This window comes from Mastacembelus armatus, chromosome 12 (genome assembly GCF_900324485.2).
Source record: "Mastacembelus armatus chromosome 12, fMasArm1.2, whole genome shotgun sequence".
Lineage (NCBI taxonomy): Eukaryota > Metazoa > Chordata > Actinopteri > Synbranchiformes > Mastacembelidae > Mastacembelus > Mastacembelus armatus.
The window spans coordinates 384811-411764 of NC_046644.1; the positions used below are offsets into that span (position 1 = coordinate 384811).

Below are 26954 nucleotides of genomic sequence, written 5' to 3' on the forward strand. Positions count from 1 at the left end.
CAAAACAAACCTCCAGGTGCCCCCCAAACTCACCTAACCATTACTGTTCATCTGACTATTCTATTTTTTCTTATTCTTGCATGAAAAATGTTATGGAAGCGTTTTTAGGGATGAAGAAATAAACACTGCCAACAGATAACGTCACTATTGAGATTATGTGGAAAGCATCAAACAGAAACTTAAAAAGAAGAGCCAGTTTATATTAGGAAATAAACCAACTACAGTGAAAGGTGTTTTGGCAGGTGTTCCTTCCTCTGTGGTGATGAAAGTGTTATCAGTGTAAACAAGAATCTCCCCCCTGCCCCAATGAATACAATCGGTAGTTGCATAATGCAACTGTGAAAGCTCTTTTACAGCGACACAGCCACTATTTGATGGAGATGTTTTTTTTTTTTTCAGCAGCTCTGGTGTGGTGTGAAATGTATGAAATCTCAACTGTCAAAAACCTCTCTGAGCAATTGGTTAGAGGTTGCCATAGCAACACATCTCTTAGCAGAGGCGTAGGATGCCCTCTCACCCAAGCTCGCCTCCTCACCTAATGCCGTAGTTCAGCCTGTGTAAAACATTGAGCACATGTGAAAACTCACACAGTGCAGTGTTGCGTAACATAATTTATATAGCCTTAGTCTGACAGCCCTGATTCTTAATGCTGCATAAATAGGACAGATGGCAAACATTTCTTCAATTAGCAGGGACCAATCTGATGCCAAAAAGAACCCATTTGAACAAACAGAAAGAAATAACCACCCAGAGTCAGTAAGCTCTTTATTACTTTTTAGTTAAATATAAGAACCATGGCACCAGGTCATAAATTGCAGTCTAGCTGAACTGTTGCATATTCCACCTGTAACACTGGTAACACTAAAATTCTCAAATTACACAGTTACTCAATAGGGAACTAAATCTGCCCTAAAAAAGGCACTGGCTTCTTAACTGTTTGGTATACGGTTTTTACCACATAATGAGCCTTCATTTTCTACTTAATTTTTTGCTGTTCCACTGTTGGTAGAGGTCACTCTGAAGGTGAAGCGAGTGACATGTTGGTACTCCTCACCAGGATGCAGGAGACAGTCAGGAAATGAACTCTGGAGACAGACAGAAACACACACACACACACATTATGATGGAGTTTTTTTTGCTGTTCACATATTTGTAATAGGAATAAGAAATAAATCTATATTCCTTTTTATAGAAAACGTGAACTAATTACCATTACATAACCCTACACTGAATGAAGCTGTCCCTATTCTTAGTACGTAAGGTACAGTTGCTGACAGCTGTGTCTGATTCTCTGGCTTAGAGCCTGAAGGCAAATTTTGACTGTCAATTCCATTTTATTCACACAAACCCGTATTTTATTCACAATAAAACACAGAAAACATATCAAATCTTTAAACTGAGAATTACACCATTTTCAGAAAAAAAAATTGAAATTGGGACAGCATCCCCTTTTCCTTAATAACAGTCTGTAATAATTTGGGAACTGAGAAGATCAATTGGTGGAGTTTTGGAAGGGAATGTTGTCCCATTCCCCCTCCTTGAACCGCCACCTTATCGTGGTGGAGAGGTTTGAGTGCCCGAATGATCCTAGGAGCTATGTTGTCCGGGGCTATATGCCCCTAGCAGGGCCAGGGCCCCACCCTGGAGCCAGGCCAGGGGTTGGGGCCTGTTGGCGAGTGCCTGGTGGCTGGGTCTCCCCCCATGGCAAAGGTCGAAAGAGCAACGTGGGGCCGCCCTTCTGTGGACCCACCACCCGCAGGATGATCCATAAGGGGCCAGTGCTTAGTGGATTGGGCAGTGGTCGAGGACGGGGACCTCAGCAACTCGATCCCTGGATGCTGAAACTGGCTCTAGGGACATGGAATGTCACCTCACTGGGGGAGGTCGAGTGGTAACGACTAGAGATAGTCGGGCTCGCCTCCACGCACAGCCTGGGCTCTGGAACCCAGCTCCTTGAGAGGGGTTTGGACTCTCTTCTACTCTGGAGTTGCTCGCGGCGAGAGGCGGTGAGCTGGTGTGGGCTTGCTCATAGCTCCCCAGCTCAGCCGCCACGTGTTGGAGTTTTCCCTCCGAAGTGAAAGGGTCGTTTCCCTGCGCCTTCGGGTCGGGGACATGTCTCTCACTGTTGTTTCGGTCTATGGGCCGAACAATAGTGCCGAGTACCCGGCCTTTTTGGAGTCTCTCAGGGGGGTGCTGAAAGGTGCTCCTACTGGGGACTCCATATTTCTGTTTGGAGACTTCAATGCTCACGTGGGCAGCGACAGTGAAACCTGGAGGGTGCGTGATTGGGAGGAACGGCCTCCCCGATACAAACCCGAGTGGTGTTCTGTTGCTGGACTTCTGTGCTAGTCACAATTTGTCCATAACGAACACCATGTTCAAGCATAAGGGTGTCCATCAGTGCACATGGCACCAGGACACCCTAGGCCAGAGGTCGATCATCGACTTTGTAGTCGTGTCATCTGACCCCATCTTGATCTGGCCGTATGTCTTGGACACTCGGGTGAAGAGAGGGGCAGAGCTGTCAACTGATCACCACCTGGTGGTGAGTTCCGCTGGCGGAGGAGGAAGCAGGACAGTCTTGGCAGGCCCAAACGTACTGTGAGGGTCTGTTGCGAATGTTTGGCCGAACCAGCTGTCAGAGGAGTCTTTAACTCCCACCTCCGAGAGAGCTTCAACTAGAGCCTGGGGGAGGCTGGGGACATTGAGTCCAAATGGACCATGTTTTCCACCTCCCAGGCAGTGACAGCGGCAAAAACTCGGGTATGGGAGGAGTTCGGTGAGGCCATGGAAAAGGACTACCTGTCGGCCCCAAAGAGATTCTGGCAAACTGCTGGCGTATCAGGAGGGGGAAACAGTGCTCTGCCAACACTGTCTACAGTGGAAGTGGGGAGCTGCTGATCTCGACTGGGGATATTGTCGGATGGTGGAAGGAATACTTCAAGGATCTCCTCAATCCTGTCAACACGTCTTCCATAAGGGAAGCAGGGGCTGGGGATTCAGAGGCTGATCCATCCATCACCCCAGCTGAAGTCACTGAGGTAGTTCAGCAGCTCCTCGGTGGCAAAGCACCGGGAGTGGATGAGATCCGCCCCGAGAACCTCAAGTCTCTGGATGTGGTTGGGCTGTCATGGCTGACATGCCTGTGCAACATCGCGTGGCATTCGGGGACAGTACCCCTGGATTGGCAGACTGGGGTGGTGGTTCCTCTTTTTAAGAAAGGGGACCGGAGGGTGTGTTCCAACTATAGAGGGATCACACTCCTCAGCTTCCCGGGGAAGGTCTATGCCAGGGTGCTGGAGAGGAGGATCCGGCCGGTGGTCGAACCTCAGATCCCGGAGGAACAATGCGGTTTCCGTCCCGGTCACGGAACACTGGACCAGCTCTATACCTTCTCGAGGGTGCTTGAGAGCTCATGGGAGTTTGCCCGACCAGTTCACATGTGCTTTGTGGACTTGGAGGAGGTATTTGACCAGGTCCCTCATGACATCCTGTGGGAGGTGCTCCAGGAGCATGGGGTCCGGGGCCCTTTGCTGTGGGCTATCCGGGCTATATTTCTGTACAAACGGAGCAGGAGCTTGGTTCGTATTGTCGGTAGTAAGTCAGACCTGTTCCCAGTGCACGTTGGACTCCGGCAGGGCTGCCCTTTGTCACCGGTTCTGTTTATTACTTTTATGGACAGAATTTCTATGCGCAGCCAAGGTCCGGAGGGAGTCCAGTTCGGGGACCACAGAATCTCATCTCTGCTTTTTGCAGATGATGTTGTCCTGTTGGCTCCATAGAGTCAGGATCTCCAGCGTGCGCATGGGCGGTTTGCAACTGAGTGTGAAGTGGCTGGAATGAGAATCAGCACCTCCAATTCTGAGGCCATGGTACTCAACTGGAAAAAAGTGGCTTGCCATCTCCAGGCCAGTGGGGAGATCCTGCGTCAGGTGGAGGAGTTTGAGTATCTCGGGGTCTTGTTCACGAGTGAGGGGAGGACGGAACGTGAGATTGACAGACGGATCGGGGCATCTGCAGCAGCAATATGGTCGGTGGCGGTTGAGGTGGCTCGGGCATCTGTTTCGGATGCCTCCTGGGCGCCTCCCTGGGGAGGTGTTCCGGACATGTCCCACCGGGAGGAGGCCCCGGGAAGACCCAGGACATGCTGGAGGGACTATGTCTCCTGGCTGGCCTGGGAACGCCTCAGTGTCCCCCCCGGAAGAGATGGAGGAAGTGTCCAGGGAGAAGGAAGTCTGGGTATCCCTGATTAGGCTACTGCCCCCGCGACCCGGTCCCGGATAAGCGGAAGAAGATGGATGGATGGATAATGTCCCATTCTTGCCAGATAAAGTGTGCTGTGAAAAAGTATTTGCCTTCAAATTCTTTATTTTTTTTTATTAAGGGAAAAAAAGCTGTCCAAATCTGCCTGGCCCTATGTGAAAAAACAGCATCAGCACCTAGACTCTTCTACTACAAAGCCATGCTGTTGTCATAGATGCAGTATGAGGTTTGGCTTTGTCCTGCTGAAATATGCAAGGCCTTTAAAAAGATATCATCTGGATGGGATCATTGGCTGCTCTAAAACCTGGATATATCTTTCAGTATTGCTTTTCCAGATGTGCAAGCTGCCCATTCCATACAAACTAATGCACCCCCATACCATCAGAGTGCTTTTCAATTGAGCCCTGATAACTAGCTGGAAGGCCGCTCTCTTCTTCAGTCTCCGTTTTAGTTTTTTGTTGTTGCCTGTGAAGATTCTCAGTCATCCAGGTGAAGTTATCTAGAGGTTGAGTCATGGCAACTGGACTTCTAGTTTTTAGGTCGAAACGTTTCACTACTCCTCCTTGATCACAGAGCTCTGGCAGAACCCTTCTACAATTAAAATCTACATTATGCTGCCTTGATATTTTACCAACAAATTAAAAAAAAAAATGTTTTTAACAGCTTAGCTCCAGATGTATTGCAGATTGTCAATAGTTCTCTTCAGTCAGGGCAGTTTCCCCAGGCCTTAAAAACTGCTGTTATAAAACCGCTTCTTAAAAAGCCTAATCTAGATGGTTCAGCAGTAGGTAACTACAGGCCAATATCAAATCTTCCATTTTTGGGAAAAATAATTGAAGAAGTAGTTTTTCAACAAATTCACAGATTAATGGTGCAAAACAATCTTTTTAGATTTTAGAATCTTTTTAGAGACTGCACTTATTAAAATTTTAAACGATTTACATTTGAATAATGATGAATCCAAAACCTCTGTTTTAGTACTACTGGATCTCAGTGCTGCATTTGACACAGTTGATCATGATGTGCTGCTTGATAGACTAGAAACGTGGGTGGGAGTTACTGGCACAGTGTTAAATTGGCTAAAATCTTACCTACAAGATAGAGACTATTTTGTCTCACTTGGTAATTATGAGTCTGAGCGAACAAAAATGAAATGTGGGGTTCCTCAAGGGTCTATTCTTGGTCCTCTCTTATGCAATATCTGCATGCTGCCCCTTGCTCAGATTATGGAATAATACAACATTGACTACCATACCTATGCAGATGACACCCAACTTTATATATCAGTATCATCTCATGATTATAGTCCTCTAATTTCATTACGTGAGTGTATTAATCAAGTCAAAGAATGGATGTGCCAGAATTTTCTCCAGCTCAATACAGACAAGACAGAAGTGATTGTTTTTGGATAGGATCCAAAGGATAGATTTTAAAATCTTATTGCTAGTTTATAAAGCACTAAATGGTTGTGGACCAAAATATATTCAAGATGTATTAGTTCCCTATGAGGTTTCCAGACCCCTCAGATCATCTGGGACAGGTCTACTGTGTGTTCCCAGAACCAGAACCAGTTACTATGCTCCTCACTTGTGGAACACCTGAGGTCTGCTCAAACTGTCAGCTCATTCAAATCAGGACTGAAAACACTGTTGTTTACTGCTGCCTTCAAATAATTGTTCATTCTTGTTTTCTTAATGTGCTTTTATGTCTTATTTTAATTTACTTTATTTGATTTAAATTTATTTTATGTTAAATGTCTTTGGATGCTCTTTTCAATACTTTTAATGTAATTATATGCCTTGTAAAGCACTTTGAATTGCGTAGTGTATGAATGGTGCTATACAAATAAATTTGCCTTGCCTTGCCTTACTCATCCAAGTAGCTTCATCAGTCTAAGAGAAAGCTGGTATGGAATCTCATATTTACCCTTCAGGTTGGTTTCACTCCACCCCTGGTCCAAATAGGCTCATTAGGTGAGCTATGTAAATGGTGTGAGAGTCATTAGACCCACATTCCTGAGTTGGTTTCACTTCACACCTGGCCTGAATAGGCTCGTTAGGTGAACAATAGGAATGAGCTCAGGTGAGGGTCTAAGGATCTAATGGTAGACTCATATGACCCCTCTGATTCACCAAGAATGTGTCCTCCCTGGCAGACATTTGATTTGTTCCTTAATTTGCTGGGAACAGATGAAAGGGCAGCCTGGTAGATTGAAGACAGATTATGTCTGAGTCCTGATATTATGTTATTATTTTGTCTCTGTTGTTTTAATGCATTTTGTGATTTTGTATCTGTGAAAAGTGAAGCATGTGAAACGTTCATATATGGCTTCTTCTTTGCATGACAGAGCTATAATTTGGATTTTTGGATGGTATTGTGAACTGTGTTCACAGACAGTGATTTTTGGAGGTATCCCTGAGTCCATGCAGTTATGTCCATCACAGAATGATTGAAACATTGGGTTTCAGCATAGACATTTCTCCAGATTCTCATGTTTTGATGATGTGATTTACTGTTGTATTCAGTAATTTACTGATATATTCAAAGTCTCAAATTGTCAAACATTCAATTGTTTGACAATTGGATGCAGCTTTTCATAAACAATTTCATTTCAGTAATAACATTAATAATTCCAGATGTTACATTAGCTAAAGTGATTTATTTTTGAACATACTATAGGAACACATCTGCTAAAATATTCTTAATAAAGATTTATTCTGGAGCTGTAACTATATCTCAGTCTTCATAAAATATTGTAAACACAAATAAACCACAGATTTAAATTACCTTTTACAAAAAAAACTACAATTGCAATAAAGTAAAACCAAATAATAGTTGACAAAGGGTCATAAACCACTGTCAGATATGACAGTTCCTCCATCATGATCATACCTGGTTGACAGCATCAGGCCAATTCTGTGTCTCCAGACAGAAAGAGCTGTGCTTTCTATATCTAGCCCCATCCTTTCCTCTAATTGAGCCATCCAGGAAGTTGGCAGTGTAGAACTGCACTCCTGGTTGGTTGGTAGAAACCTCCAGGACACGCCCACTGGCTGGGTGATACACTCTGATGTGAAGAAAGAGGTAATACAGACATTATTAAAGAAAAAGGCTTGTATGTATACAGTGTATCTGACCATAGTTAGAGGAAGTGTGTGTGTGTGTGTGTGTGTGTGAGAGACAGAGAGAGAGCGAGAGAGCGAGAGAGAGAGAGAGGGAGAAAGAATGCAACACACCTGGCTGCATGTCTTTCTGTGTAGGCATCTCTGGGTAACGAAAGACAGAAATTATGGTCAAACCCCAAACCTGGAACTTCCTTCAGCCGTTGGCCAATAAGAACAGGCTTTCTAAGGTCAAAGGGTGTACCCTCCACTGCTCTGACCTCCCCTGTAGATAGATTAGGTTATTGATTGGGGTTATGTGATACCAAAAATGGCCAAAATTTGCTAAAGAGACCAGCATGTTACAGGGATTTTTTTTGGAATATGCTCCTGGCATTTAGAATAAAAACAAACAATTCTACTTTTTTAGAAACAAATGCTTTAAAAATGTAATGCAGCAAGCAAATGGGGGAAAAAAGGATGTCAGAAAAATAGTGAAATCACTATTCTATCTGTAGAATTCCTCTTTGATTGTTAAAACACAAGTTCTTCATTTTACCCTCACACAGAATTGTGTGCTGTGTACTGTATTAAAAATGCACAGTGTCTGACTGATCTAACCTACACTCACTGGATGATGCACCGTTTTATGTGCAGCATATGGGAAAGAACATGTATTAATCCGTGCTGCTGTCTACTGGTATGTGACAAACTCAACAAAGATCCAGATTAAAGAGAAGAGCTCTGGATGGTAGATGTAACGATACTATTCTCTTTGGCTCTTCTTTCAAAATACTGTTTCATCACCCTAAAATTATCCTCCTGGTCAGATTGAAATCACATGCTTTGAAAACAGGCTGGATCAGATAGTCAGGTTTTGAGCACAGCCCACTAATTTTAACTGTCCATGTCACTGAATTGATCCAAGTTTTTAAGACTATAATTTCAGTGCTAGGAGTGGATTTCCATTGTAACAGATTCTGTGATATAAATACATAGTCATTAGCTCCTCTGTCTCCAGGGAAAACCAAAGCTAATTGCAGAGTAATGAGAATGTTTGTCTGACAGAGCATGAAGGAGCACACACACACAAAAATACAAGGGTTCATGCTTCCATGCCTGTATTAATAGTGGCATGACAGCTAACATGCAATAATAAATATAATAATGCAATAATAAAAGACTACAGGACCTGACCTCTGGAAACAGAAACAGATGCTGAAACAAAGACAGAGGCAGAACCAGGAAGACTGTAGCACAGAGAGGTTCATAGGCAAAGAATATTTTGCTGTGGAAGACAAAGACTCATGTTTTAAGAAAAATGAGTCACAAATCATAATGTTTATTAAATATAGTGTTCATTCCACATTTCCCCATTGCCTGTATGTTTACTAAATATAAAAACATTTCTGGTGACTTTACACTGACTTTTTTTAATGGCCATTTGGGAGAGAGAGAGAGATACTAGAGAGAGAGAAAGGGTCAGACTAGAATCAAGCTGGATGTTGTGGTTATATCGTATGAATCTTAAGCACTAGGGCTGAGCTACATCTTTGCCATATATTTTCCTTTTTTTCTATCAGAAAAGCAGTCACATTAAATACGCTGCAATTTATGATGACAACATGATGACATTTTTTAAAAACAAAAACAAATTTTAACAGAGATCCAGAAATAATCAAATATTATTGATACCATCCTGCATGTGTTCTGTACTCACACAATTTATTACTGTCAGGTGGTATTAAAAATTCCTCAAACTGCTGGTGTAACTTTGATTTTTTTGTAAATGGCACACATCCTGATTGCCTTTAAGCTGAAATGAGTCATTTGCTATTGTTTGGTTTTGGTCTTTGTTGCCAGAAAACATGTGTGATAAATCACAAATGTCAAAATTTTACCTGAAGGAATTGATGTCTCATCCACAGGCAGGTAGTACTGGGCACTGATGGACACTTCATGGTCATAGATATTGGCTGCAGCCTGTAGACACAGATTGGCATAATGCATGTCCTAGCTCTTCTATCTTAATCACAGCTAAACATCTGACCTAATCCTAATTCTAACCAGACCCTAAAACCATATCCTAACCCTGAAACAGACCTTTGAATGCATGAAGACCAGCCACTATCTGACAATGCAGAAGTGTTCTTACAGTGGTATTAAACTAAAAATTGGCTGCACAACCACAGAAAGCCATGTACACACACACAACAGCGAGTGTATATATACTTTAATCTATGCCTCTATTCAAATCTTTGGTCCTGGCAACAACTTCACAATTTCTGATTTTCATGACCCTGGGAGGACGAATTTGTGTTCAGTGTTTAGAGTAATTTGCTGACCTTAGATCTGTTTTAATTGAAATAAAAATGCAGTCGCAGAGTTTTTTAGAACCAATTACATGGGTTCATTGTAATGCAGGAGTAATGACAGGTAATATTTGTTAAAGAATACATTAACAGTATGGTCGGGTTTAGTCTTTTATCAAAAAGTACTATCATCTTAAATTTTTATTTATCAATTACTCTTCAGTTACAAGGCCTTAATATCCACGTACATGCTTAGTTGAGTCCAGATGATAACCATGGCATGAAACCAACCAACCAACAAACTAACTAAACTAGCTTATTTTCTCCTGTGTGCTCTTCCCCTATCTTAGTGGCTCTTTCGTATTCTCCTTCCTCCTGTTATTTCTTCCACTTTTTAAACAACAAATACAGCGCTGACATGTTGTCTGACCATACGGCTGATCATGTGCACTTACCTGCCCAGCCAGGTTGAAGTAGGAGTGGTTAGTGAGATTGATGGGGGTGGTTTTAGTAGACCGAGCTTGATATTTAGCAGTTAGTGCTTCCCCCTGAACACAAACATGTTCAATTCACATCTTACTGATCTTACATCTGCAGGCATATATGCAAAATCTATAAATGTAAGTGCTGTAAAACAGTATAAATATTTTGTTGTTTTTTAAAGTCTGCCAAAGTTATTTTTAATCCAGTAAAACAAATACACAATTGACAATAAAGGGTGGCATTATACAGAATCATTCATAATCCGAAACACAAAAGCAAATCCCAGTTAGTAAAGTGAGTTTACCTGTAGGGTGTAAGTGACAGAAACCTGAACCTCTCCGGGATAACCCTGGTCTCCATCGGGACTGATAAGTTTCAGCTGGACACCACTTTCCACAGCTGAAGCACACCAGATAGCCTGAAGAGACAATCACGTTTTAGTTTTAGAGAAAAAATGCACTCTATAAAATATCAATATCTGTTACACACATTTAATTCTATGTATTCTAAATCTATTCTACAATTTTTTTACACTGTTCTTAAATGTCCAAGCAGCAGCAAATCCACTCCTACCACAGAGGGCCGGGTAGCCTAAAGCCACAATGTGTATGGGTGAAGCAACCGCTCAATCAAAGTGGTGGAACGAGGTGACATGGATTAAAGGAGGCACCTAATTGGTCAGTTATTTACCTTAATATCTTGTGTTATGAAGCAAATAAACATAAAAATAGGAATATTACCCTGTTAGGCTCTGGGCCATTTCTGCTCAAAATTTTTGTTTTATACAGAAACAACTTATGAACAGAAAACAGCAGAGGTAAGATAAAATTCATAATCATGGCTTCATAATTTGACATTTATTTCTGCAGTTCCTTGGCTGGGTTTTCAGTGAGTTTTAGTAATTGAGAAATAGGACTTGTATTGTTGTAATCTGCTTAGTGTTAGTTTTCAAACGATGCACAAGATCTTGCATTAGCATGTGTTTTATGGAATTTTTCACAACATATTTTAGGTCTTGCACCTTCAGCTTGTTTTCGATATGTGGTCATTTAAGTGCTCATTGTTTAAATTGTGTTTAGTTTTCCTAAAATCGGTTTTGATGTGCTTTTAGCGGACTTTCTGCTAGTTATGTGGATGCATAGAATGTGTGTATTGCTACAAACGTCTTACCTCTAGTGTCGTAAAAACACAGACACAACAATAGTGACTTAGTAATTGATGCTGATTTGGTGATTTGCTCAATGGAAGTCAAAGGGAGCCAGGGCTTATTGGAGCCAACAGCTACTTCCTATTTGGCTTCAAACCCAGAAGCGGGCTTGCTATGTACACCCCTTCTACAGTCATTTGTGTGAATCAAGTTGTAATATTAAAGAAAAGCCACAGCTTCTCAAGACACCACCGAGTCTTATCCAGTTTGTCCACCCACCACAGTTTAACAGATGGAGTTAGTCCCTGGAGTTAGTTAGCTCCAGCCCAGGAGATTATTTCCCCTGTGCCTTTCGACCACAGTCAGAGGGCTGAAGCAGGAAAGGCTAACACTAGCTTTTTGAGACAACTTGAAATTTAAGTAATAGAAGTCACTCTTACCTTATTGAAGCCATGCAGCCCTCCGTGTAGTGCATTAGGTCCATTATTGATATCTAGATGGTACATTTTTCCTTCTACTACAAAGCGTCCCCGTGCGATCCTGTTGGCCACACGCCCAACCACAGCTCCCAGATACCGCTTGTCTGATGCATAACCTGACAACACACAGGCTCTTATTTACCTTCACCTGGCTTACATTCATATCAGATTCTCTTGGCTCTGGCAGTAATATTATTCTTTGAAATGCAACTTTATATAGTATTGCTCTATAGATTATGTGGACAAGAATGTATGTGCTATATCATGTTCTCCACCACGTTGAAGTTTTGCAGAGCATGCTCTTTAATAAAATTCAAAGCAACCAAACATTGTTGCTCTGGCCTGACATAATGGAACAGCTACATTCTGAAGCTATGAAAACAAACCTACAACAAATATCTCCTTTACTTTTAAAAATGAATTGCTTATTTATATGATTTGCACATTATCAATAGGGCACACTTTCTGAATGTAAATAAACGTTTTTTTTTTTTCCAAAAAATGCGCCAATCTGAGTGGCAGCAAATAGAATAGCTCTGTGTTTTTTTGTATGTTATGTTTTGTCTTATGATGTGCACTACCTCGAGTAGAGTAGTGTACACTATGGAGGAATTGTTGGGCCTATTGAAGATTGGACACACCCAATTCTGACTATGCTGAGGAGACAGTTTCGTGAATGTAGAGCCGGGGCCAAGCTAAAGGCTAAGAGGAACAACAGAAGGTGGAGATACAAGCCTTTTCTGCCCTCTGTGCTCATGGGGAAGATTAACTCACTGCATGTGACAAGCTGGAGACAGCTTGTGAGGAACCAGAACCTGTACAGGGAGTGCAGTTTGATATGTCTCTTATATGTCTCTCTGAGTCCTGGTTGAACGACAACATACCGGACTCATGTGACTTCACAGTTGTAGGAGTGGACAGAGACCCAAGGACAAGCAAAAGGAGTTGGGGCCTTCCTACATGCTGCACTGGGCATATGCCTATCTGGATGTGCCTAGGTCGTGTGTGAGGATTATGTTCTTCAACTTCTCGAGTGCTTTCAACACTGTATGGTGGTGGTCCCCTCCCTGATATCCTGGATTATGGACTATTTGACATCCAGACTGCAGTATGTCAGGCTAGGGAGATGTGTTTCTGGGATACTGGAATGCAGCACTGGCGCTCCACAAGGGACTGTTCTTGCTCCTTTTCTGTTCATGGTCTACATATCGGACTTTAGGTATAACTCAGAGTCCAACCGCATACAGAAGTATTCTGATGATACGGCTGTTGTGGCATGTGTGCATGGTGGACAGGAGGAGGAGTACAGGGACCTAGTGAAGGCCTTAACTGACTGGAGCAAAAAGAACTGTCTTCTCCTGAACACCACCAAGGCTAAGGAGCTGGTGGTGGATTTTAGGAGCTCAAAAGCACCATGCCGTTAGTCTGCATTGATGGACAGGAGATGGAGACTGTACATACCTTCAAGTACCTGGGGGTGGTACCGGACAAAAAACTGCAGTGGTCTGCCAAAGGGGATGCAGTGTACAGAAAAGGGCAGAGTCGCCTCTTCTTCTTGAGACAACTTGGTTTGTACAGTGTCTGCAGTGACATGCTGTGCATGTTTTACCACACTGTCATGGCAAGTGCACTGTTCTATGCTGCTGTCTGTTAGGGGAGTGGCATTACAGACAGGAACTGACTTTTTAATAGTAATTGTTGATATGTTAGTTATACTATTTATGTTATATGTTACTGACTAAGTGCCTTTATCTGTTTATTGTATATAGTGATATTTCTATGGTAAAGTGAATATAAGAGCCGCAGGACAATCTGAATGCATGTAAGAAACAAGCCAGAGATTACAACACATATAATAAACTTTATACAAAAGTTACTTCATTCATCCATTGCATTTTTTAAGCAAAATCAACATTTCCAGACTGCATTTACTGCACAGTGCTACAACAAAAATAATTTTCTAATATCCAGCTCTGAAAGTTAATCATTGCATTAATTAGATTTTTTTATGCACTATATGCACCTACCCTACCTTCCAGGTCATCATAGCCCAGGACTATGTCGTCCATCTGACCATCTTTGCCTCTACTGTACACAGACCTGATGATGGCACCCAGTGTGAGGACCTCCACCCGCACCTGGGAGGACTGGAGGATCCACAGGTCCACACTACCCAGGCCGGACAACTGTCCCCACGGCTGATGGCTCACCTCAGTCATCCTGGTCTTTCCAACAACCACTGCAGGGCAAAACAGAACAGGGTAAAAGGCTGTTTTCCAACTAAGAGTTATGAACTGACAAAAAATATGGCACATTTCCTCCTGCTTTACCGTTACGGCTATTCTGACCCTAACAACTTACTGCAGGGCCTACAGCTGTGGAGGCTGCAAACCTGGCTGCGCCTCTCCCTGCAGTTTAATTACTGATGCATATACAAATAAGGTGTTGGCTACGTTTGTAAATCTAAGTATGTATTTATATGTAACAAGCACTTGCTTCTTATATGTAACGTTAACGTTAAACACTTAGGACCTAACTAACACAAAACTAAGAACATAAACGACGTACGCCTGAGTGAATAAATGTCGACAGTACAATCAACAACTGACAAACACTTACATGAAGTCATGAGACTTTGCACATATTTACGTCCGACTTCCTGTAATAACGATGACGTGTGTTTAAAGAGCGGGCCTTGTACTCCCTCAGTACAACCTGGTAGGCCGGAGTCAGTTTAGGATTTTATTTTATTGAAATCCTAGAAGCCTTTCTTCTCTCTTTCCCCCCTAAGAAATATTTATTAGACACCAAAAATTATTATCATTAATTATCCACCCATTATCTATACCCGCTTATACCTATTTAGGGTCACAAAGATCTGCTGGAGCCTATCCCAGCTCTCTTTGGGTGAAAGGCAGGGGTACACCCTGGACAGGTCACCAGTCCATCACAGTATCATTAATTATTTGGATTTTAATTTCCAGTCTTCTTCAAGCTGTCTAAATATAATTAGGTTGGGGGATGTCATGTATTGGCCTTGGAGTAGACACATTTAAATATATTGGGAAAAAACCATACAGGCATCATTTTATGAGATACCCATTGCATGATCAGTTTTATTTCCGGGATATAAAATTCCTAAACCCCCCCAAAAAATTCTAAGGAAAAATATTCAGGACATGTTTGTCCTCAAATGTAGTGAGCCGGACACTCTTCCCTTGTTTTAAATAGTTCCACCAAAATATTGGCAAATATACTGAGAAACAGAGAACGTCTGGTTATTTTGTTTCTGATGGGGACAAATAAGATTGCAACAATCACCAAGCAAGAAAACAATGAGTTACTTTGAATGATCTCACTGATATGTGACTTGGTGGCTGTAGCTACAGTATATAATGGCATTTGACTAAAGCATGCTGATCACAATTTAAAAATAAAACATTTATTGTGATCTTTAGGTTAAGTCAAGATTTGACAATTGAAGAAAATACACTATCAAGATTTGAGGGAAGATAATGTATAATTTTATTGTGCTCTTTCAAGAACAAAGCTCTAAAATGTCAAAAACATCCTCCCTGTAAAACAAACAGATTTCTTCACAAATGTTAAGTGATATCTAGTTATGTAGACAGAATATAGTATATGTCAATACAGATATTACATGAAACATTACAGGAAAACAGTTGCATTACAGTGTGTCTGTTGAAAAATTATTTACTCTATGCTGTATAGAACACTCATGTTCACCCTTTTGCCAACTTTAAGTGGACAGTAAACTGCTTAGAGCACTGTAACAATTATTGTATGAGAATTATTGTGTACTATATATACAAACCTTTAATGATTACATGATGTGTGTGGTTTCCTAGCATGGTGCTTTTTTTAAGTTGTTTTTTTTTTTGGGGGGGGGGGCAGTTTTGCCTTTATTCAACAGAGGAAAGTAGAGTAGTAGAGATGGCAAATGAGGGAAGGAGAGTAAGGGGAGACATACAGTACATGATGACTGGTGCAGGAGTTGAGCCAGTGTCCCCGCATTCATGTCTCTGTGAACACGGGGACACTAGCTCAACTCAGTGTATTCACTATTTTATTTGAATGGTGTATGTGACAGTTGTGACTTATAGATATCACTCACATCGACAAACATCTTGTGCTGTGACTTGAATGACTGGAAGTCTTAAATATACAGTGGGTACGGAAAGTATTCAGACCCCTTTAAATTTTTCACTCTTTGTGTCATTGCAGCCATTTGCCAAAATCAAAAAAGTTCATTTTATTTCTCATTAATGTACACTCAGCACCCCATCTTGACAGAAAAAAACAGAAATGTAGAAATTTTTGCTAATTTATTAAAAAAGAAAAACTGAAATATCACATGGTCATAAGTATTCAGACCCTGTGCAGTGACACTCATATTTAACTCACATGCTGTCCATTTCTTCTGATCCTCCTTGAGATGGTTCTGCTCCTTCATTGGAGTCCAGCTGTGTTTAATTAAACTGATTGGACTTGATTAGGAAAGGCACACACCTGTCTATATAAGACCTTACAGCTCACAGTGCATGTCACAGCAAATGAGAATCATGAGGTCGAAGGAACTGCCCAAGGAGCTCAGAGACAGAATTGTGGCAAGGCACAGATCTGGCCAAGGTTACAAAAGAATTTCTGCAGCACTCAAGGTTCCTAAGAGCACAGTGGCCTCCATAATCCTCAAATGGAAAAAGTTTGGGATGACCAGAACTCTTCCTAGACCTGGCCGTCCAGCCAAACTGAGCAATCGTGGGAGAAGAGCCTTGGTGAGAGAGGTAAAGAAGAACCCAAAGATCACTGTGGCTGAGCTCCAGAGATGCAGTAGGGAGATGGGAGAAAGTTCCACAAAGTCAACTATCAGTGCAGCCCTCCACCAGTCGGGGCTTTATGGCAGAGTGGCCCGACGGAAGCCTCTCCTCAGTGCAACACACATGAAAGCCTGCACAGAGTTTGCCAAAAAACACATGAAGGACTCCCAGACTATGAGAAATAAGATTCTCTGGTCTGATGAGACCAAGATGGAACTTTTTGGCGTTAATTCTAAGCGGTATGTGTGGAGAAAACCAGGCACTGCTCATCACCTGCCCAATACAATCCCTACAGTGAAACATGGTGGTGGGAGCATCATGTTGTGGGGGTGTTTTTCAGCTGCAGGGACAGGACGTCTGGTTGCAATTGAAGGAAAGATGAATGCGGCCAAGTACAGAGATATCCTGGAAGAAAACCTCTTCCAGAGTGCTCAGGACCTCAGACTGGGCCGAAGGTTCACCTTTCAACAGGACAATGACCCTAAGCACACAGCTAAAATAACAAAGGAGTGGCTTCGGAACAACTCTGTGACCGTTCTTGACTGGCCCAGCCAGAGCCCTGACCTAAACCCAATTGAGCATCTCTGGAGAGACCTGAAAATGGATGTCCACCAACGTTCACCATCCAACCTGACAGAACTGGAGAGGATCTGCAAGGAAGAATGGCAGAGGATCCCCAAATCCAGGTGTGAAACACTTGTTGCATCATTCCCAAGAAGACTCATGGCTGTACTAGCTCAAAAGGGTGCTTCTACTCAATACTGAGCACAGGGTCTGAATACTTATGACCATGTGATATTTCAGTTTTTCTTTTTTAATAAATTTGCAAAAATTTCTACATTTCAGTTTTTTTCTGCCAAGATGGGGTGCTGAGTGTACATTAATGAGAAATAAAATGAACTTTTTTGATTTTGGCAAATGGCTGCAATGACACAAAGAGTGAAAAATTTAAAGGGGTCTGAATACTTTCCGTACCCACTGTATAAACCTTCCTAACTGCTTCCATCTATCACATATGGCATGGCTGCAAAATCAGAACACCTCAGTCTAATGTGCAGCTGCTTAGAGCACCTTTTAGTTAGTGCTACCCAACTTGTCTTAAAACCCTTTAGAATTGCTGATCTGCTAGCACAGAGACTGTATACAAACATTTAGGCAGACATCCCCAACTTCAGTTCAGCTCTGGACCCAACATCCAATATACACCTCTTCACTTTTTTTTGTTATGTTACAGCCTTATTCCAAAATGGATTAAATTAATAATTTTCCTCAAAATAACAAACCCCCCCCCCCCCCAAAAAACAAAAACAAAAAACAAAAAAATCACATGTACATAAGTATTCACCGCGTTTCTCTCTTCCAGAAGATCAACCATCTCTGCAGCCCTCCACCAATCAGTCCAGTAAGCCACACCTTCAGTAAAAAGCACATGACAGCCTGGAGTTTGCCAAAAGGCACCTGAAATACTATCAGACCATGAAAAACAAAATTCTCTGGTCTGATGAAACAAAGATTTATGTCTTTGGCCTGAATGCCAAGCGTCATGTCTGGAGGAAACCAGGCACCTCTCACCACCTTGCCAATACCATCCCTACAGTGTTGTGGCAGCATCCTGCTGTGGCAGGAACTGGGAGAGTAGTCTGGATCAAGGGAAAGATGAATGCAACAATGTACAGAGACATCTTTGATGAGAACCTGCTCCTGAGTGCTCTGGACCTCAGACTGGGGCAACAGTTCATCTTTCAACAGGACAATGACCCTAAGCACACAGCCAACATAACAAAGGAGTGGCTACAGGACAATTCTGTGAATGTTCTTGAGTGGCCCAGCCAGAGCCCAGACTTGGACCCGACTGAACATCTCCAGAGAGATCTGAAAATGGCTGTGCACTAATGCTTCCCATCCAACTTGATGAAGCTTGAGCGGTACTGCAAAGAAGAATGGCAGAAACTGCCCAAAATAGGTGTGCCAAGCTTGTAGTATCACACTCAAAAGACTTGAGGTTGTAATTGGTGCCAAAGGACCTTCAACAAAGTATTGAGCAAAGGCTGTGAATACTTATGTACATGTTATTTTTTTAATTATTTTTAATAAATTTGCAAAGATTTCAAACAAAGTTCTTGCCATGCAAATTTATTGCTTGTTATTGTGGCTCCAGTAATAGTTTTGTTTCCTGCTCTTCAGAATGGTATGCTTTGAATGCTTTGATGATGAGCAATGAGCTGGTTATGTATTAAATATTCTGGTGATAGAAGAAGTCTTTGGTCATTTTGACCAGATTTCAGCCTACCAAAAATACCTGTCTTAAACAAGATTTTACACCAGATTTGCAAAGACACTGAGAAAGCAAGCCCAAAGCACTGTACATTCCATTTTATATTTACAATCATATCCAGTATCATCATTTGTAACTTGATTCATTAAAACTGAAAATGTTTTAAATCAAATATTTTTGCTGCACATTGTTAAAACTTCAAGTAAGTCATTACAAGCTGTTTATTCCCCATATTTAGTGATTCTACATGGTCAGATATCTTTTTTGTTTTGAACTCTTCCATCTTGGCACCATTATGACCACAGTACAAACACCATATCTAGAAATTCTAGTCACTTTTTCAATTTTTAGTATTGCTATAAGTTTGTTGTTCATATCCTGGGAACATCTGATTCTTACCACTTGAACCTTTCCTCAAGAAAAAGATATCAGCATTGACAGCTTGATAACAGCTTTGAAATGCAAACGTTGACAGAGGTTTGTGTTCAATAGGTTAGGGGATTATAATAATAAATAATATTATAATACAATAATAAATCATTAGCACAAATATATTTTTACTGTATACCAGCAGAACCCAAATAAGGTGGTGTCCATCCACCCATCATTTTGGTCCACAGTAAAATACCACAACTACTGGCCAGATTATTAAAGTATGTGCTATTTATGGTCACCAAGGTATGACAATGAAATCTGATCAACAGGTTACTATATTTAGCTCGCAGACACAAACCCTTTCTATTTGTAATCTCTATGCATGCTCCTTTGACACCATCCAAATGTCTGCTTTGCACAGAGGATTTCTCATAATGCATAATAATCCATAATCAATTCTGGATAGACTGCCATGGAACATGTTGAGCACATTCATGCTGACTGAACCACTTTGGTTTTAAGCACCTCATAGTGTTTCCTATAGACTAAAATTCACACCACTGTGGGGTCTTCTTTTAATTTGCAATTATTGTCACACAACAAGAGATATTTTTAGAAGCCAATTCAATATTTAGTAAATTATGTGCATTAAGACCATTTGCATTAAAATATATAACTGAATAAATTGGATAAATCCACCCAGCAGAGGAGATCCTTTGTCGCTGCAGTGCGCTGGTTTAGCTGGTGTCACTAAGAATGGCCAGTATGGAGCTGGCCTGCGAGGCAAGTTTACTGCTGCTATGATCTGCCAGTTTACTGAGGCTTTCCTTCATATTCAAAGAACTCAGCTCCTCCTTCATCAAACCTAAAGTAGACAAGGATGGGAAAAAAAGGAATAACTGTAACTTGCAGCTAGTAGCAATACATGTGTGGGCTGTATACCCTGTGTATAATTTTCCACCTGTTTTTTAAAATGAACATAAAATGTTTTTTTCTTAAAACACACACACACACAACAGAAGTACAGTGGTGTGAAAAAATGTTGGTCCCCTTCCTGATTTCTTCTTTTTTTGCATGTTTGTCACACTTTAATGTTTCAGATCATCAAACAAATTTAAATATTAGTCAAAGATAACACAAGTAAACACATCATGCAGTTTTTAAATGTAGGTTTTTATTATTAAGGCAAAACAAAATCCAAAACTACATGACCCTGTGTGAAAAACTGTTTGCCCCCTAAACCTAATAACTGGTTGGGCCACCCTTAGCAGCAACAACTGCAATCAAGCATTTGTGATAACTTGCAATGAGTCTGTTACAGCGCTGTGGAGGAATTTTGGCCCACTCATCTTTGCAGAATTGTTGTAATTCAGCCACATTGGAAGGTTTTCGAGCATGAACCGCCTTTTTAAGGTCATGCCACAGCATCTCAATCGGATTCAGGTCAGGACTTTGACTAGGCCACTCCAAAGTCTTCATTTTCTTTTTCTTCAGCCATTCAGAGGTGGACTTGCTGGTCTGTTTTGGATCATTGTCCTGCTGCAGAACCCAAGTTCGCTTCAGCTTGAGGTCACAAACAGATGCCTGGACATTCTCTTTATGGATTTTTTGGTAGACAGTAGAATTCATGGTTCCATTTATCACAGCAAGTCTTCCAGGTCCTGAAGCAGCAAAACAGCCCCAGACCATCACACTACCACCACCATATTTTACTGTTGGTATGATTTTCTTTTTCTGAAATGCGGTGTTACTTTTACGCCAGACGTAATGGGACACACACCTTCCAAAAAGTTAAACTTTTGTCTCGTCAGTCCACAGAGTATTTTCCCAAAAGTCTTGGGGATCATCAAGATGTTTTCTGGCAAAACTGAGATGAGTCTTTATGTTCTTTTTGCTTAGCAGCGGTTTTTGTCTTGGAACGCTGCCATGCAGACAATTTTTGCCCAGTCTCTTTCTTATGGTGGAGTCATGAACAGTGACCTTAACTGAGGCAAGTGAGGCCTGCAGTTCTTTGGATGTTGTTGTGGGGTCTTTTGTGACCTCTTGGATGAGTCGTCGCTGCGCTCTTGGGGTGATTTTGGTCGGTCAGCCACTCCTGGGAAGGTTCTCCAGTGTTCCATGTTTTCGCCATTTGTAGATAAAGGCTCTCACTGTGGTTCGCTGCAGTCCCAAAGCTTTAGAAATGGCTTTATAACCTTTTCCACACTGATAGATCTCAATTACTTTCTTTCTCATTTGTTTTTGAATTTCTTTGGATCTCAGCATGATGTCTAGCTTATGAGGATCTTTTGGTCTACTTCACTTTGTCAGGCAGGTCCTATTTAAGTGATTTCTTGATTGCAAACAGGTGTGGCAGTAATCAGACCTGGGTGTGGCTTGAGGAATTGAACTCAGGTAACCACAGTTAAGTTATGTTTTAACGGGGGGGGGGGCAGACACTTTTTCACACAGGGCCATGTAGTTTTGGATTTTGTTTTCCCATAATAATAAAAACCTTCATTTAAAAACTGCATGATGTGTTTACTTGTGTTATCTTTGACTACTATTTAAATTTGTTTGATGAACTGAAACATTAAAGTGTGACAAACATGCAAAAAAATGATAAATCAGGAAGGGGGCCAACACTTTTTCACACCCCTGTATATACATATGTACAATCTGGACTGGTTATCATGAATGGACATGTGATGATGGCATATTCATGTTGTAAAACATCCATTTAGAAAACTATGGGTAATGCTGGTGATTCTACAGTCACGCTTTTCTACACCTCCTACACCCTACAATTTGACTACACTGGTTTGAATACTGAACATTGATCTAAACTGTCAACCGAAAAATCCACTTTTGTTCCTGAGCTTCAGATAGGCGTTTTTGATACAAGGTGTATAAAAAAGTGCAAGGGCTAATCAGAATGGTTTCCAAAGCAAGTCATGTACAAATATTGAGCAATTTTGATGATTTATTTGTCTGATGCATCCTGTTCGGGCATCTGTGGTGCTAAGAAAATGTTCAGAAACATTCTTTCTGAAGTAATTGCATGAGAAAATTCAAGATTTTTGCAATTTAAGATGAAAAATCTTCTTGGCATTTTTTCATGTAAGAGTTAAAACACCTTTTGTGTGTCATTGTAGATATTATTTGATCATGTGTAACATTACAGTTTTTCACTCAAAAGCATCTTGAAATATGTGAATATATGAAACAGCATTTCTGTGAATGTGTGCCATAATATTGAACACATACTGGATTTAGCCAGGCTGCAGATGAGACCTAAAGCACTGAACTTGACTTCAACAGCACCTAAAGGATCGTCCAACATCTTCTTCAGCAAAGGCAACAGCTCCGCCACTCTAAATGGATCCTTCATAGACTCTGTAATGTACACACACACACAAACAGATAAGTAAACACACATGTAAATGCATTTCTAAATGTACATTAAGTTAGTGTGTCAAAATGCTACATCTGAGAACTGAACCAGGCCTAAGCATGATATGCAATAAAGAAAAAACAATTCAAAAAAATAAATGACAGCAGTACTAGAAATGACAAAACAAGAGTCGTATTTCATGTTTTGCAAAAGAAAAATGATGGCCCAAGCCATATCCAGATGAGAGGCATCCATGTTTCTGTGTGACGAAATACAGTCTATTTTTATAAACCCATTGTCTATACAAAGAAATGATAGTCAAATTAAAAAAAACAAAATATAAGTATATGTCATTGCTGCATTTCTTTTTTTAATGAAACTTTAATGGACTGGACCTTCTGACACTCCCAAAGCATGTGCAACAGTGTGCCACTCATCCTGACACTTCCAGCAGGCAGAGGTATCTGCCAGCCTGGCTTTAGGCAACCTAGAAGGCGTCCAGTGTACTGCTGCATTGCCCCTCCTTGAGAGGGGTTGGACTCTCTTCTACTCTGGAGTTGCCCGCGGTGAGAGGCAACAGGCTGGTGTGGTGCTTAATTATAGCTCCCAACTGAGCTGCCAGGTGTTGAAGTTTTCCCTGTTGAATGAAAGAGTCGCTTCCCTGCACCTTCAGGTCGAGGAGAAGTCTCTCACTGTTGTTTCGGCTTGTGGGCCGAGCAGCAGTACAGAGTACCCGGCCATTTTTGAGTGTCTGGGAAGGGTGCTGTGACTAGCACTTCTGTGCCGGAGGTTGATGATCGACTTTGTAGTTGTTAAATCTGAACTTCAGCTCACTTGGAAACCCGGGTGAAGAGAGGGGCAGAGCTGTCAGAGAAGTCTTCAACTCCCACCCCCGAGAGAGCTTCAACCAGATCCCAAAGGAGGTTGGGGACAATGAGTCCAAATGGACTATGTTCTCCACCTCCATTGTTGATGCAGCGGCTTGGAGCTGTGATCGCATGGTCTGTGGTGCCTGTTGTGGCACCAATCTCCGAACCCGGTGGTGGACAACAGAGGTAAGGGATGCCGCCACGCCAAAGAAGGAGTCCTATCGAGCCTGGCTGGCTTGTGGGATTCCTAAAGCAGCTGACGGGTACCAGCAGGCCAAGAGTGCTGAGGCCGGGGCGGTGGCAGAGGCAAAAACTTGGGTCTGGGAGGAGTTTTGTGAATTCATGAAGGAGGACTATCTACTAGTATCTTGGCATCTTGATCTAAAAATAAGAAAGTCATTTGCATACAACATAAGTTTGTGACAACTGTGCCCTATACTGATGCCTGGGAATGCAGGTTTTCTTCGAATAGCAACTGCCAGCGGGTCAAGGGCCAGGGCGACGAGAAGTGGGGAAAGGGGATTCCCCTGCCTGGTACGTTGACCTAGTTCAAATGGAAGAGCCATTGCAGTGTACCCCCGCGAAGTCCCGATTCTGAGTTCACGGCCTCAGTGATTTGCAGATTTTTTCTTAGAATCTAACCAATTGTTTGCAGAAACCACAAATATTTTCCACAATTTTTTATGGCTTTTTTTCGTGGCAATGTATAATTTTTCATGTGTTTTAACACTAAATTATTAGGAACATGTTATGTGGTGGGTGGGTGGTGTGAGGTGAAGGGTCGAGCAGGACCCAAATGCAGGACACAGTCCTTTTATTAATTCCTTGACACACCAGGCTCAGGCACCATGGAGAACACTCTGACACAAGCACTATAGCAGCCGCCAAGGCAACTCTGCCACTCGGCATACATAAAACTCTGCTTCTCTAATGCAGGCACAACAAGAACAAACATTAATCCTCCAGTGAGGAGCAAAGGAAATCGGGATGTATTTTTCACACTAAAACAAAAGACTAATAGAACGCAGGTGAAATTAATTCAAATAATGGAACATAAAGCTACCTATGACATAGGTGACCAGGAAACTCGGAAACCAAAATAAAAGTCCAAAACAGGAAACACAGTTCTCCCATAACAGAACAATATAATTTACTAATTTAGGTCACTAATAATGTATTAAGCTGAGTTTGAAATTAAACTAAAGTATTTTGGGAGCATATTTGGGGGCATATTTAGGGTTTAAACTATAAAAATTGAGATGTACAGGCATTTTTTGACCTCTCATTTTTAGAATGGGAAGCAGAGCTTTTAGCACTCAGGCTCCTCTTCCGTGGAACCAGCTCCCAGCCTGGGTTCAAGAGGCAGACACTCTATACTTTTAAGGCTAGACTTAAAACGATCCCTTAGTTATGTTGCTATAGGCTTAGACTGTCTGATGACCACCGGTGCACTGAGCTCCCCTACCCTAACCCTCCCCTTTTTTCCCTTACCCTCTCCTCCTCCTCTCCCTCCTCAAATATAGATTCCACCATTGAATGTCAATAACCTTTTGCTTTCTCTCGCTTCCCTAGTTTGTGCTCTCTTCCTCTCTCTCTGTGCTCTCTCCCTGTACTTTCTGCAGGTGTCCCTGGTCCTGGAGCTGTATATTGCTGGTGTGCAGTTACTGGCCCCACCAGTCTATTCATTGTTTATTGTTGCTGTTCTTTTCTCTCTCCTCTATCCACTCACCCCAACCAGTTGTGGCAGATGGCCGCCCAAACTGAGCTTGGTTCTGCTGGAGGTTTCTTCCGTTAACGGGAGTTTTTCCTCCACTGTCGCAGAGTGCTTGCTTGATTGTATTGATTTGGCGTTATTCAAGTAAAACTTAATTGAATATTAATGGATAAAGTCTGATAACACTGTAATCAGCACAAACTTGGCTACAATAATATGTGAGCAGTATTGTGTTTTGAGAAAACATGGTTAATATGCATGGTTAGTGAAAAACTAAAATTTTTAGGTTACTGAAATAAGGCCATAAAACACATACAGAACATTGGTTCACAAGACTTCTGAGAACTGGATCTTGCAGCCTAGAAGTTTTGCTTCAAAACAATGTGAAATCATCTTGTTCGCTTATTAAGAAAACAGAAAACAATACACTGATTAGACTTTTCTAAGGCCCCTTTTTTTTAGAAAGGGCATATGCAAGAAGCTGTGCAAGATCACGAATAATCACGTGATTCAACTGAGATGACAAAGACCCGCATAATGAGTCAGGAATGTGGCTGAGAGGGAATTACTCATCAGGAATTATATCCTCCGCCGGGTCCAGTCGCTCTTCAAAAACGTTCAAACGTTCGTCATCTGAGTCGCGGTTTTCCTCTGACAAGAAAATAAACTTTCCAGCTTTCTAGCCATATATTTCTTATTTTTATGAGGCAAGTATTTGCTGAGATTCTGGTTGTTTTATTTATGTCTGTGCAAAGAGGTGACAGAGACAGAGAAGACAGAGAGCACACCGTCTGCTTTCTTTATTTAACAAAATCACAGCGTTTTGTTATTATGAGTGTATACAATTAAAAGTAGACCCTTTACAGATTTGAATGATGTATTGCTCTTATCTGTATGATCAAAACTGATGGAGTAATTTAAGTTCTTTTTGGAGTTATCAGAAGATGCCATCTCAACTGATGAGAAAAAATTATCCTGCTTAGATTTTTTCCATATCGCCTCACTCTAGCATCAGTAATATTCTCCCTGCTTCATCTCTGCTCTGTCTGAAACATTGAAACTGCAGGTATTTACTAATTAATGTTGTCACCCCTCTGCTTTTACTGCTGCCACTGGCTGCCCCCACAAAGCCCACCCAGCCTACACAGAGCGTCTGTGACTCCTGGGGCCACAGATTTCTCTCTTGGACAAAGACAATGTCACATTTTTTGGATTTAATAAAAGACAATATTTTCTTTTTCTTATTATGTTCATTATTAAGGCCCTTGATGGTCCAGCTCATAAAACTCAAATTATTATTACTTAGTGGTATTGCATTAGTAGAGCTTAAACAGGTAATACTGTAACTCAACAAACAACCTTGTTATATTTGGCACGAATAAACGAACAATAAAAATAATGCTGAACATACATAACAAATCCCAGAAAGTGTCTGTTCAGCCAGACACTAATACTTCCCTTACCAAGGTCCGTGATCGTACTCTAGCTTAAAAAAAAAGGTGGAAACCCTGTAACATCTCAAGTCCGGAATGAGATTAGAGCAACAAAGAGTCTAATAATAAAATATCAATTAACAATACCTAAACACATCTGTCATTTAAAATCAAATCTCTAATGCAGACATTAGGCTGATGTGATATATAATGATAAACAACAAAAAACAACATTAAATAATCCAACACCAGACACAGGCGCAGGCTGCGTGCATCTCACCTAACTAATTCC

General features: G+C 41.4%; 2 protein-coding genes across 5 annotated transcripts in view; both read right to left on the bottom strand.

The window, feature by feature from the left end:
- Positions 1 to 748: 748 nt before the first annotated feature.
- On the bottom strand, positions 749 to 14495 carry LOC113124969 (aldose 1-epimerase-like). Of its 4 annotated transcripts, none has more exons than XM_026298180.2 (10): positions 14405 to 14495; positions 13818 to 14024; positions 11747 to 11901; positions 10464 to 10577; positions 10132 to 10224; positions 9266 to 9347; positions 8562 to 8582; positions 7500 to 7650; positions 7156 to 7330; positions 749 to 1085 (listed from the first exon to the last, which is right to left on the bottom strand). In XM_026298180.2, the coding sequence occupies exons 1-10, from the start codon at positions 14412 to 14414 to the stop codon at positions 981 to 983; spliced, it is 1113 nt and encodes a 370-aa protein (XP_026153965.1). In that variant the 5' UTR covers positions 14415 to 14495; the 3' UTR covers positions 749 to 980. The 4 variants fall into 4 exon arrangements, with proteins under 4 accessions (XP_026153965.1, XP_026153967.1, XP_026153968.1 ...); XM_026298182.2 differs by lacking the exon at positions 14405 to 14495 and adding an exon at positions 14354 to 14400; XM_026298183.2 differs by lacking the exon at positions 14405 to 14495 and adding an exon at positions 14116 to 14280.
- Positions 14496 to 20010: 5515 nt separating this feature from the next.
- LOC113124674 (rap1 GTPase-GDP dissociation stimulator 1-like) overlaps positions 20011 to 26954 on the bottom strand; it is a 32720-nt gene continuing 25776 nt past the window's right edge. Inside the window, exons 13-14 of the mRNA XM_026297723.1 lie at positions 22520 to 22648; positions 20011 to 20138 (exon numbers count right to left, since the gene is read on the bottom strand). Coding sequence (XP_026153508.1) covers positions 20011 to 20138; positions 22520 to 22648 — 257 coding nt within the window. The remainder of the gene's footprint in view (positions 20139 to 22519; positions 22649 to 26954) is intronic.